At 42.2% G+C, this 13,974-nt stretch overlaps 1 protein-coding gene across 2 annotated transcripts; it reads right to left on the bottom strand.

Moving 5' to 3' along the window:
* Positions 1-5,932: 5,932 nt before the first annotated feature.
* On the bottom strand, positions 5,933-12,363 carry LOC134076848 (probable ATP-dependent RNA helicase DDX5). Of its 2 annotated transcripts, none has more exons than XM_062532105.1 (13): positions 12,210-12,363; positions 11,139-11,340; positions 10,885-10,981; positions 10,658-10,791; positions 10,499-10,564; positions 10,243-10,384; positions 9,995-10,155; positions 9,684-9,856; positions 9,442-9,552; positions 8,502-8,563; positions 8,281-8,340; positions 7,093-7,314; positions 5,933-6,732 (listed from the first exon to the last, which is right to left on the bottom strand). In XM_062532105.1, the coding sequence occupies exons 1-13, from the start codon at positions 12,248-12,250 to the stop codon at positions 6,314-6,316; spliced, it is 1,890 nt and encodes a 629-aa protein (XP_062388089.1). In that variant the 5' UTR covers positions 12,251-12,363; the 3' UTR covers positions 5,933-6,313. The 2 variants fall into 2 exon arrangements, with proteins under 2 accessions (XP_062388089.1, XP_062388091.1); XM_062532107.1 differs by having other exon boundaries at positions 6,556-6,732; positions 7,080-7,314.
* Between the last annotated feature and the right edge of the window lie 1,611 nt (positions 12,364-13,974).

Raw genomic sequence — 13,974 nt, 5'->3', positions numbered from 1 at the left:
CAGTAGATTATCCCATTAGCCTACATTAACTAATTAACAATCATTTAACTATGAAAGCTATAAGCTCCATACATAAATGAGTGGCTGCATGGCTGGCTGGTTATGGCTCTAGCACTGCGTTTGGATTCGTGAGGGATAGCCGGACCACTACTCCCTGGAGGAGTTTACTATAGCAGGCCACGTATCTGTGATTATCAGCCCCACGCCCTGCATGATTGCAGGGGGTAAAGGTCTCTCCGCGCTGGAATGCTCCCCTCACACAGATATAAAAGAAGGCCACAGGCTTCCATCCGGTTGAGTAATAACATACATATTACTCACAATGCTGTCAACTACACTTCAATGCAAGTAACTGCAATAGTCACTAATATAACAAAATAAGCTTGTAGAAATAGTGCACGCATGAAATTTACTATATTATAGTTGCAAAAGGCTGGCACTGGGGAACACACAAATATTGTCTGGAAGTTTCTTTGTGAAATGTAAAAATACATTGAAATGATTTAGTTTGTGTATTGCTGTGGTGAAATTTCCATTTTCGCATGTGTGCCAATTATTGCAAAAATGCAGTTATTTGCCATTTACTGGTTTAAAAATATGTATATTATGCACAGAGGACGGGATAGGTGCGCTAGTTTGTCTTCGGTTTGTTGATGAGTGTTGACATGGTTATGACAGGTGACATGTCTTGAATGGGTGTGTGTGTGTAACACGCCCTTGACTGGCACCTCAACCTGAACCACACCCTCACACATACCAGCACAGAACAGGTGCAAGAAACACAGCGAAACCCTCAGTGTCAACTAGCCTTCCAACTACAACCAGCAAAACTCTAGAAATCATAGCCCAAATCGGAGAGCCTTTAGTTAATCCTTTTAAATCCTCAGTTGAAAACAGCTGAACTTGAAAGACCTCCCAAGTTAGCTGTACTTTGTCAACTTAATTCTCCAAGGTGACATAACAAATGACACAACATTTTTATAGGCATCCCACTCCATAACACAACCTCCTGTCTGATGTGAGCTTTGCTTGTTTTAATCAACGTTGTGCTCCAGGAACTCATATTGCTGGGCTTGAAGGCAGTGATTTAGAGGACAGGCCAGCCAACTGACCATCCATCCACATCCACCATCCCACATTTCCCCTTTTGCAGAGGTGAGTTGAAGAGGAGCATTCCACATTCCACGTTCTTGAAGAATGGGGAACCCAAGACAGCACACCCTGGTCACACACACAGACATCAGAGATCTCGCCACACCTCAGGGGTGAATTCCACATTGTGCAAATCTCTCGCCTGGGAGTGGCCACTACTACCCTCCACTGCTCCAATGCGGCAGACTCCACTGGCACCAGCCCACGCACCTCAGCCAATGCTTTGCTCTCGTGTCCTCGATTCATTGTCTCTGTACTCTAACCCCATACAAATATATTCCAAATGAGTTCCAAACGATGTTGCAAGTTGTATGTTTTGCATGTTCATGGGTAGGTTTATGTTTCAAAGGTAAGGCTACTCTGTGATGATGAAATAGTTGCCAGGGTTATCAGAATATACAGATAACAGTGCCTATACAATATACAATGCCTATATAAAAAAGGTATTCGCCATCCTTGGATATTTCCCCCTTTATTGCTTTAATAAGTGGAATCTTTGTCAATTTAATTGAGCCTGTTTTGCATTAGGCTAACAAAAATCAACAACAAATTCCCTCTTTAATATCAGTATATCAGCAAATTTCTACAAAGTAATGTAGAAATATAAAATGCAAAATGAGCAATTGCATAAATATTCAACCCCCTTAAAGTGCCAACCTAAATCAACAGTGGTCCAGACAATTGGTGCTAGTCTCACAATTAATGAAATAGAGATCGCCTGAATGCAGTGAAAGTGTATTATATAAAGACGAGATAAAATGCCTGAAGAAGACCCTGATGGATCGAAACGTTGTATGTGGTTTTAAATAAACCTTGTCGGTTTTGGAGTCTCAGTGTGCGGACATCTACTTCCCTTTATCACTTTTACATTTATTGTGTCCTGCACCTGGTCCCAGTGAGGTGGGATGTGCATGCACCTACTTAACCTAAACTAGTTATATAAAGACACCTTCGTCTGGATTCCTGGCTGTAATTCCACCATGAAGACAAAAGAACACTCTATTGTGTTGTTGAAAAGCATAAGTGGGGGGATGGGGTTCAGTGAAATTCATCATTAAGGAATGTAAAGAATATGGTGCAAATCTGCTAGAGCAGGCCGTCCCCACAAACTGAGTGACCGTTCAAGAAGATTAATGGTTTGGGAGGCCACCAAGGCACCATATGACAACTCTGAAAAAATGTTAAACTTCAGAAGCTGAGATGGGAGAAACTATGAATACAACAACTTTTGTGTGAATTCTTCACCAGTCAAAGCTCTTTGGGTGAGTGTCTGAGCTCTTATTAAATCTCGACATAAATTCATCCAAAAACATGTGGGAGACTCCAAGGTGAAACTGTAGAAGCTTGTTGATCTGATGAGGCCAAAATGGAGCTTTCTGACCATCAGATTAGATGCTTTTTAACAAAAAACACACCATCCCTAATCGACAGCTGGCCCTGGAAAGATGGTAAAGCTAAAGTAAAATTAATTCAGCAAAATATATCCTGGAGGACAATTTGATTCAGTCTGCAAAGAGAACTATGACTTGAGAGAAGATTTACTTTCCAGCAAGACAATTGACAGAGATAGATAGATAGATAGATAGATGGATGGATAGAGATAGGAGCTTATAGCCAAAGTATACAGCGAAAATGACATGAATGGTTGAAAGACAACACGGTGAATGTTCTGGAGAGGCCGAATCAAATCCCAGACCTCAATCATAGTAAATATGTGGCTTGACTTGAAAAATGCTTCCACCCTGACAGAGCTTTAGCAGTTTTGCAAAGCAAAATTGCAATATCAAGATGGTGCATCTACTAACTAAATGCTGACTTGATGCATCTACGACCTCTCTGGCATATGGCAACATGATTTCATAAAGTATTTTTGATGCATTCAAACTGATCCATGACACCTGGTACTGTATACGATGGACAGGTCCATTATGAAAAACAACCCCAAACCATGATTTTTGCACCACCATACTTCACTTTCTTCACAGTATATTGTGGATCTGAATTCAGTACTTGAATTCTAAAATATATGGTATAGGTATGCTTTTCATATACGTTGATGGACCTGTTTATTGTTCATGTCAGTTTTTGTCAACTGTTTGAGGTTGAAGAGAAAACACTGCTATTTTTATACAGACTATACTGTAAAAAAAACAATGCAGACTTGATAATGTTTTAATATCACTTGGAATTTAATGTGAAATCCATTACATTTGAAATATGAAAATAAAAACTATCAAAAAGATTGATATTGATAAGACACTAAGACAGTGTCAATTAATACATGTCTCTTCTGGAAGATAAAAACCGGTCACAAAAACACTAAGCCCGCATACAGACATTGCCAGCTTATTCAACCCAGTCAACAACAAAGATGCCAGGCATATTTTCCGACCATTCAGGATTATCAAGGCCACAAAAATATGTTGCTTTGTAAAGAAACAGTGCATTTATGGGCCCCTCCCTTGACTTCTACAGGTCGCATAATAGGTGTGGTACTAAAAGGAATGATTGACATAGTTGACAGACCTCCAAAACAAACTGAGGAAACCATTTCTGAAACAATCCAGATCTAATCTGCAATTGATTGATGACTTCACAGGTATACTTTTGTAAATCTGATTTTAATATTAACAAATTGAAAGGAACAGCAAATGGCAATACCATTGTTCAAAGACAAGGCGTATCCTAAACAAAAGCACTGAAAGTACAATCATGTTCTGCTTTACACTCTGCTTGCCAATCAACACTCTTACTGAGAACACAACCCTTTCCTACTAGACACATTCAAAAAATGATAGCTCTTCTATCACTGGGTAAAAACTTCTTCTTTGGGGCAGCCGTGGCTTACTGGTTAGGGTTTCGGGCTTGTAACCTGAGGATTGCCGGGTCGATCCCGACCAGTCCACGGCTGAAGTGCCCTTGAGCAAGGCACCTAACCCCTCGCTCACTGCTCCCCGAGCGCCGCTGGTTGGGCAGGCAGCTCACTGCTCTGGGTTGTGTGATTCACTTCACTGTGTGCTGTGTGTTCACTAATTCGGTTAAATTGGGTTAAATGCAGAGAACTGAATTTCCCTCACGGGATCAAAAAAGTATATATTATTATTATTAATAAACTTCTACAAAATGCAAATCACGAACATGAAAATATACCCAGCCATTGAATAATATTGGTCTGAACCTATCACTAGACCTTAGGTAACATCAACACTTTTGAGAAAACGTTACATGGAAAGAATAAGAGTGTGAGGAAGAGCTGGAAGAAGAGAGTGGGGACTGGAAAGGACAGGAACAAAGGAAGGGTCAAAGGGTCATGGTGAATGTCCCTGGGCTATGAAAGGGAAGAGTTTGATTCCAAAACGCTATATATCCATTTTTAAAAACATTAAAAAGTCATGTTATTTAATTGTGTATTTCAGGTAATATCAATAAAAATGCAGTTGTTTTGTTTTGATTGAGTAAAGATAAATCAACTAAACATAAACCAATACAGTTCCACTGTAATTACTTGCAAAACAAAATGTAAAAAAAATAATGAAAATTCATTAAAATGGTCGATATAGCGTTTTGGAACCAAACTCTTCTACAACCACAAGTGCCATCACTAGTCTGCATGAAGTTGTTCATGTTCATGCTATCATAGGTTCCTACCATTTTGCACACAACATTAAAACATTCATGTACTACATGAAATGTAACCATTTCAAAGCTTCCATGTATGGATATGCTGCTGAATTGGACATATGGACTCAGTTGAAATAATGTCCTGTATGTTCATCAGAAACACAATGCTTGTGTCCATTTGTGTATTTTACAAGCTAGCAGATGACCCTTGGATAAAGATTTTGTTTTTCTTTGATTAGTCTATCCAATGGCGGTACTCAATTATGGTTATAGCTATGATCAAATAAGGGGCATCTCTATTGTGGATAATTTGTCAGTTGGAGCTCAAAAGTGCTTGGAGTGAATTAGTAGAATAATATTTCAACTTTTAATTAAATGTTTGCAGACAAATGAGAAATATTTCTGGAAAAACTTGCAAAAACTATTTGGAATAATACTAATTTGGGGAATGTGGCCTTCAGCTGATAAGTGAACTTTGAACAATGCTCCTGGGCAGTATTATTGAAAATTCCAGGCACATTGCCATTGATAGACATCTAGTTTTCCAAGAAAAAAAAATCATGGGTAAATTTCTGTTCATTAAACCACAGCCTGTGTAACCAGCTGTGATATTTCAGAAAAAAAAAAAAAAAAAAAAACAGTCCCATGAATCTTTTATCTGTAAAGCACTCGATTGGTAAATGTTCTGAATGACTGAACGTTGATACTAGAATTATAGTTGGCTAGTTCAAATAGAACAGTGGTCTGAATGGATTGCCACCGAACCCATAAACACTCCCCACCTGTAACTCAATTGGAACATTTTTATTACCTTCATTAAAGGATGCTGATCACGTGGAATACAGTTGCCACCACCAGCCACTGTCCAGACTTGTGGCATCCTTGAGCCTCCAGACAGAGTCCCTGTCCAACCTGCCCATCAGCAGGTCCGAGATGACTCAAAGGCTGTGAAAAACAGCAGCCCATGACTTACCCAAACTCATCAGCTGCACATCAAAATCATTGAAGGCCATAAAACCAAATGTTAACCGATTTAAACCTTCCGACTGCCCTGTTTATCTTTTGATCACATTCCCAAACCACCTCCCTTGTGACCTTAACATTAAACATATAGCTCCATCATAATACCATAGCAGACAAAACACAAGGACACGGCAAATTGTCTTTTTGGGTTTATTTTGAAGGCCAAGCAAGGCCTCCAGATAAAGATATCATGTAAAACTTTACAGGTGTGAATACCCACAGGTTGAAGTCTCACTAGTACAAAATAATCAGACTCAAGTTACTTAGGAATGTAACAATAAAATGGTCAGCAGAAACGCAACTAAATAATGAATTTTCTTTTAAAAAAAAAAAAAAAGGGAAAAAAAAGTGCACCATCACTACTGCTGCTCTGCAGACTTGGACCAGGAAAAGGAGTCCGATCGGCTGCTTTAACAGCCAAGTAAAAAAAAAAAACGAAAAAAAAAAATCATATGGATAAACAATACACAACTTAATATAAGACCAAGGAGAAATAAAAATTACAAGACTGTGCGCTTTACTGGGGGAACGATGGGGGCATTGGGGGGAAGGGCATCAATGGCTGTGCCATTGGCTGGGGCGGCTGTTGCTGAGGATTAAAAGGGAACTGGGGTTGGGTCATGCCGTTTTGCATTCCTGCTGCCTGGTTGGTACTACCAAATTGCTGATTCTGGAAATTTTGGCCCCCAAATGGAGCCCCAAGGTTAGACTGTCCATTGTTGCTGTAGCCACCACTACCATAGGAGTTTGCCCCACTGCCGTTGAAACTGCCATTTGAGCCGTATCCCCCTCCATTTTGAGTCTTGCTGCCAAAGGCCTTCTTTGGTCCGTTGTCATAACCCCGGTCGTTATCGCGGTCCCTGAAGCTGCCAAAGTCCCGCCTGCCGCTGGAGTACCGGTCTCGATCATGCCCACCTCTGCCTCCCCGGCCTCGACCTGCAACAAAAAAACAGAATTCAGAAAATGCAGACTAGCAGTGCCACCAACACACAGAAGTCAGTGAATGAAAGGGAACTCTAAATAGCTTTTAGAGTGAGTAAGTACTCAAGTCCCAAGCAAAGAGTATTTATCAAGAAGTCAATGAGATCAAACTGAGGTTCTTAAAACTGCCATTGCTTTGAGCCCCAAGTCAGCAAACAATAGCCCATATACTCTGCAGATTGCCAAATACCACAAACCCACCAGTAAATGTCCTGAAAAACCCACAGAAAAGAAAAGGAAGGGAAGGGAAAAGGAGGAATGGAAAAATGGCCTGCAGCTGAACCACAGTTCTTGTATCTCACCAATTAGATTTACCTCCTCTGTCCCCCGCCATCTGGATGAGCTTGGGGTTGATGGCCTGATTGGCCTCGCGTAGGACAGAGACGAGGTCTCCCGCCTGCTTCATGTTGGCCGGAGTAAAGAAGGTGTAGGCCGTTCCAGTCTTCTGACTACGCGCCGTGCGGCCGATTCGGTGAATGTAGTCTTCAGAGTTGTTGGGGTAGTCGTAGTTGATGACAAACTTCACGTCTTCCACATCTGTGATGGAGGGGTACAAATTACTCACAAGTCACACACAAATTCAGCATATCTAATAAAAAAGGTTTTTTTTTTTTGGAAGAGACGTGCAGTGAAGGCCTCGTCCATGTAAGGGCATGGGATCCAGAGGTAACCATGGGACACTTGCTTACTTAGAAGGCCCACCTCTGGAGTGACTTGCCAGGACTGGACGGTCCAGAAACCAACTGAGGAGGCCCGCAGACAAAGCGGGCTACTCGTTAGCATCTCAACCACCTGGTTTCAAGTGGCTGTTTTTTGACCCAGTCCGGTATTTGGCAAGTTCTTAATTCCCCACACCAGTGACAAGAGGAACAGGTCTCTCTCAGGCAGGACTCGACATGACTGGCAGAGGCAAGGGAGGAAGTCCTGGATTGGCATCTAAGTTCCCGCTTAGCAAAGCAGCCAGTGACAATTCGACAGGGAGGTAGGCAAACGACATCGGAATTTAGCACCAGTTCTCTTTCCAAAAGGGAAAAAAAAGGAAAGCACGATCCATCACACCCACTGTCTTTTTACAAGAAACAAGCCCAAGCGAGGCTTCAAAATGAGTCTGAGGTGCTTCTCCGTTTCGTTGTTTTTTTTTTTAAAAAAAAGCAGTTTGGGGATGCGGACAGAGAACAGCGGTGCAAAAGAGGAAAAGGGGAAGGCTGGGTCACAGCCTCCTTCTCTTCCGTCGGGAGTTAGGACGCGCGCGTACGACATGCCACACCTCCACAGAGTCACTGGATACCCGCTGCCACACAGACGCCACCTCAAAACAAACTCCTCCCTCTCCACGCGGCCAGCGGCTCGTCATGCCAAGGCCCTGCCGTCAAGCCTGCAGCCTTCAGGGCACAGGAGAAAACTCAAGAGAGCAGAGGTTGTTACAGAGTGAAAATCCCTGGGCTTATTTGAGAATATGCAAATAAGGTGCTGGAGCTGATGCCATTGAGTGGCGGTACTGACCGAGACCCCTGGAAGCGACGTCTGTGGCTATCAGTATGGGAGCCTTGCCGAATCTGAACTCTGAAAGGCAGAAAACAGCAGAATATTAAAACTTAAAACTAACATGCATATCCAGTTGATATGATCAACTCACTGCAAAGAACATTTTCTCCACTAAATATTCTACAACTTCACAGTACATGCACCATACAGTACCTAATCTAATAAAAGCGTAGACCTACCATTGAGCACCCAGTCTCTCTCCTGTTGGCTTTTGTCACCATGAATGCCCATCGCTGGCCATCTGAAAAATAAAATTGATGTTTAGTACATCAATGCTTGTGTAGTAATCACCATGGATGTGGCTTAAAGGAATACGCCACCCAAAAATGAAATTAAGCTAGTCTCGGTCACCCCCAGAGTTAGAACAGTGAAAAAAACCCGGTTAAAATCCGTCCGGGCATTCTCCTGCTTTGGGAGCAGCGATGTTAGCTTTAGCTTAGAACAGTTGCTGTAGTTGAAGGGTGTCAGTGAGCACGTCCTCCAAAAAGTGACCGAGACGTCTACATTTTTTTCTAAATATATCTTGGGAGCCGTGTGTTCAAAACGAGTACAAATCATAATGCAAAATCGAACGAGACTATTACCTGGGCAGATCTTTACTTGGAACTATTTTCAGCCTCATCGCCGACGAAGCACCGCTAGCTAGGCGCAAAGTTCTCACGTAGCAGTCTTGTAAACTCCCAACTAGCTTCGACTGGAACTTCACAAGTGGTGCTACGTGAGAACTTTGCGCCTAGCTAGCGGTGCTTCGTCGGCGATGAGGCTGAAAATAGTTCCAAGTAAAGATCTGCCCAGGTAATAGTCTCGTTCGATTTTGCATTATGATTTGTACTCGTTTTGAACACACGGCTCCCAAGATATATTTAGAAAAAAATGTAGACGTCTCGGTCACTTTTTGGAGGACGTGCTCACTGACACCCTTCAACTACAGCAACTGTTCTAAGCTAAAGCTAACATCGCTGCTCCCAAAGCAGGAGAATGCCCGGACGGATTTTAACCGGGTTTTTTTCACTGTTCTAACTCTGGGGGTGACCGAGACTAGCTTAATTTCATTTTTGGGTGGCGTATTCCTTTAAGTGGACAACTCTCCTCGCTACTTTGAATTCAAAATAGACTTACCCATCCCTCCTCATCCGCCTGGTTAGTTCATCACACCGCCTCTTTGTCTCTACAAAAATGATAGTCTTGTTCTCCTTCTCGCTCATTATCTCCTCCAGGAGACGAAGCAACCTATGAGGAGGAAGACATGATGCATAAGTTAAGTTTACCACAATTACTATTGTTTGTAGTACACGCACTCCAGTCAAGAGAAACTCTTCCAGTATTGCTAGAGGAGATAAGCCATGCCACCCGATACTCACTTGCCATCCTTCTCCGCATCGTTGCACACGTCAACAATCTGCAAGATGTTGTGGTTTGCAGCCAGCTGCAGGGCACCCACGTTGATCTGCACATACTCCCGCAGGAAGTCCTCAGCGAGCTGGCGAACCTCTTTGGGCCAGGTGGCACTCCACATCAGGGTCTGTCTGTCAGGCTGGTGGACAGGAGAAAGTTGATATATAAATATACAGATCAATTTCAGCCAAAACATTTGATATTTGAAAATAAATCACAGGAATAAGAAACAATAGACTCAAAATGGCACGCCAACTTTGGGAGAAACCAGTCTTACCCTGATCTGGTCAACGATCTTGCGGATCTGGGGCTCAAAACCCATGTCCAGCATTCTGTCAGCCTCATCCAGCACGAGGTAAGTGCAGCGACGCAGGTTAGTTTTGCCAACCTCCAAGAAGTCGATAAGTCTTCCTGGTGTAGCAATGCAAATTTCTACACCTGAAGGGGAAACAGATGTAAACAATTACAATTTGAAGTTCCAAATATTGCTGATAACACACAATTTAATGATCGAGGCAGACGTACCCCTCTCCAAATCACGGATTTGAGGTCCTTTAGGTGCCCCTCCATAGATGCAGGTGGTCTTAAGGCGAGACGCTTTGCCATACTCTGCTGCCACCTGCTGGACTTGCTGTGCAAGCTCACGGGTAGGGGCCAGAACCAAACACTGAAGAGACAGAAGTGGTGAACAAAATGTCAATAGATCAGTCAATTATTTCTAAGTGACGCACTAATAAAAACATACATTTTGTTTTCCTCTACCCTTACAGCGTGTACTTACAATAGGACCATCTCCACGTTCCAGGAAAGGTTGATGGTTAATGTGAACAATTGCAGGTAGAAGATACTAGAAGAGAAAAGCAGAAGTGGTTATTGACTTGTCGATGCACTCAAATTGATGCTACAAAAGGTGATCCAAGTGAAGATGTTGGCTACTCACAGAAAGGGTTTTCCCTGAGCCAGTTTGTGCAATGCCAACCATATCCTTCCCACTCAAAGCCAAAGGCCAACCCTGAGCCTGAATAGGTGTTGGGTTGGGCCAGTTCTGTTTGTTGATGACATCCATTACATATGCTAAGGAGAGAAAAGGTTCAATTTAAGTCATGTACTTCATACCAGAGCGGTCATACCATACTACCAAGTGTTTTGTGTTTTTTGAGTACTTACAGGGGAAACTGGCTTCATAAAACTGTAGGATGGGATTGGGACAGTCTCTTCCTTTCACTGTTACCTCCTTGGTCCTCCGGTACTGTTCTACCTCTTGCTGCAAAAATAAGCAAACAGTTGAGCCATGACCCCAAGCAACCATGCAGGGTGCCAAAAACGTGGTAAACCCTAGACATGTGCTGTTGGCTACATTCCATTACGTTACATAACATTTATGGGGTGGTTACACCACCAGATACACGTGAGATACGTACCGGTGACCTGCGTGTAACATCAGGATGTTCTTTGTAGAAATTCTTCTCGAATTTCGGCAGTTCGTCTAGATTCCAGTGTTTCTTCCTCAGCCCCTCGCCAGGATTGCCAAACTTCTTTCCCTGGCCTCCTCCACGGCCGCCTCCAAAACGTGGTGGGCTGCTGCCGTATCTGCCTCGGCTGCCTCCAAAATTGCCGCCATACCTAGTGGAACAAAGCGTTCAAGGTAAACCCAAGCACTGATATCCTAACAAGCGCTTACCATGATCGTCCTACTGCACAGTCGTGTAAAGTATAGGGTTGTGTAATCCTCTTATGTTGCCCCAGTTTGATCGCAAACGTTAGCACACCAGCTAAAGTTAGCAATAGCTGGCTACAGGTCATTATGATGGACATTTAAACACACATTTACAAGGTGAAGATGCAGACTAGCCAACTACGTAGTTACAACAATATCTGGTTAAATCGTAGAACACTGACAAAAAAGCAGCTCATCTTTTCTATGGCGAACGTGTTTACGCCGTTGCCATTTTAATTCTTACCAACCAGGAAACAAAGGGAAAACCGGCCGGCATTTTGAAAAAGAATCCATTACTGCCACATGGCGACATTGCGGCCTTGTTAAGAGTAAATCGATCGGTTGGCGATCCACTAACATTACACAATTTGTATTAATCTTCACATAAACTTGTATGTAACGAATTGATGGCAAACCTTCACTGTTTCCGAGTAGTTAGTGCTACTGGTATTGGTTTTAGCTTAGTCGCTAACATTAGCTTTCTGGCCACATGCCAGCAAGCTAGGTAGCTATTGAGCTATCGACGTTTTCATCCCGTTAATTACAAACATCTAAATAATGTGGTTTCATAAAACATGCTATCGGACAACTAAAACTACACAATACATTTTGTCATAGCTTGTTTACAAGGATTTGGACGGAAAAATAAATTGTGTCGAGTTTACACTAGCTACGTTAGCTAACATTATGCTAGGTGACTCGGGCCTCGAGACAACAAACAGTGCGGATGTAACGGAAAATTAACATTTAAAATCAGATTTGACTATTGTCTTACCCTCTGTCTCTGCCGCGATCTCTGTCAGAATATCCAGGCATTTTGAAAATACAAAGGAAACCTTAAATTAAATAAATAGAATTAAACTATCCAAATATCCGACACCTTTCCGGTCGGTAGTGATGGTGCTCTGAATGCCGGTAAGTGCGGGTAACAGCTGGCTTTTATGGCAACAGGAAACGACATCTCACGCGATGGTAACATGCGTCATCAGTCCCCGGAGGACATTTTGCATTGAACATGACCGTCAGAAGGTGTGTCTTGTGTGTCTGTTTGGCTACATTATCGTCAAGTAGGATCAATAATGTTGTGAAAGTATACCTTTGTGTTGGTGTTAAAAAATGGCATTGTTGGCAAAATGCTTATGGTAGCCTTTATATTTCAACCCTCTCTCTTAGTCTTCCATCTATATGACTTTGCTCTAGAAACTTCTATAAGTTTCTTTAGGCCTAGTGAGATGTTGTAGGCCTAATGTTATAATAATAAGGTCTGTGTGTCTATCTATCTGTTTCCTCACAATTCACCCACCCCCCACCCTGGTATTAGCAAAACTATTTTCTTTCATAGGGCCCACACTTTAGCAGCACCTGATAATAATCAGATTAGATATCTTGAAAACAAAAAGCCTACGGTATAGGCTATGATTGGGCCCAATATAGGGCCTACACATGTTAAAAAGGAACTCACTGTAGGATAAGCCATGTTAATTTGAATTCAATTCAGGGGGGTGGCTGACTGCAGGTAGGCCTACCTGATCCCTGATTACAGTCTATGCCTGATCCCCAATCTCCTGAAGAAAAAAGTCCACTCCAGGTTAGGGAGAGAATCATCCAATAGCAATAGTAAAATAAAGCAAAATAAAACATAGCCTACAGCATCAGCAATGTTGCATTGATCTGACGTATATAGGCTACTTTTACTCAATTCATCTTTATGTGTGTTTACTTACAGTTAGAATGTTATATGCAGGACTTTGGGCATCACACAGCTTAGGCCACGTCCGAGTTAGCCATGAGGTCAACTTCCAAAGAATGTTAAAACTTGTATTTTTAAAGTCTTGATTCTTGATGATATGTTACCAGTGGGGGTCAAATGTTTATGTTATGAAAATTATTAAAAAAAATTACATGAAACTGCATGGCTGTTCAAAGGAGAATTTTCTGCAGCTTAGTTATGCATTGTCCATAATATTCCATTGTCAGTTGAGAAAGTCTGCCTTGACTCCCCTATTTGTAAAGAACTAACCCCTTCTAAGCGTTTCCACCAGTGGGTGAACACTTTGCTAGTAATGTTGTTGGTAAAATGTAATTCTAACATGGCCGTAGGTTTCGTAGGATGATGTTTTGCTCCTATAAGGAACAAAGACCTGTGGCTATCTGAATGATAATGATGTGGAGTGTGTGTGTGTGTGTGTGTGTGTGTGTGTGTGTGTGTGTGTGTGTGTGTGAAGTTAGGGAGTGAACCTTTGAGTGCCACCAGAGCAGGGTATCCCTCTCCATCTTCAAGAAGCTCTTGAATACCCAACTCTTCTAAGCGTGCCTCTTCTCCTTCCAACAACCCAACACACTGTACATACCATGCACTTACCATACACCTCATCTCTACCCTGTCTGCACTCTCGTTACATCCTCTGGCAATATATCCATGTAGGATTAATTGCTACCTATAAGGTCTCCTCTGCGTTGTAGCTGGAATGCTATTTCTCATTTTTTTGTAAGGCACTTTGGATAAAAGTGCCTGCTAAATTACTAAATGGTGTATGCAA

The sequence above is a fragment of the Sardina pilchardus genome, chromosome 3, assembly GCF_963854185.1.
Source record: "Sardina pilchardus chromosome 3, fSarPil1.1, whole genome shotgun sequence".
Taxonomy (NCBI): Eukaryota; Metazoa; Chordata; class Actinopteri; order Clupeiformes; family Clupeidae; genus Sardina; species Sardina pilchardus.
Note: the sequence above shows the minus strand (reverse complement) of the source record. Positions and strands in the feature narration are given on the sequence as shown.

Coding starts and splice junctions, on each gene's coding strand:
- LOC134076848 (XM_062532105.1), bottom strand. CDS start 12,250: ATGCCTGGATATTCTGACAGAGATCGCGGCAGAGACAGAGG. Junction 9,553..9,683: donor GATGCGGAGAAGGATGGCAA/GTGAGTATCGGG, acceptor TCCTCCTCATAG/GTTGCTTCGTCTCCTGGAGG. Junction 8,564..9,441: donor AGGCGGATGAGGAGGGATGG/GTAAGTCTATTT, acceptor TTTATTTTTCAG/ATGGCCAGCGATGGGCATTC.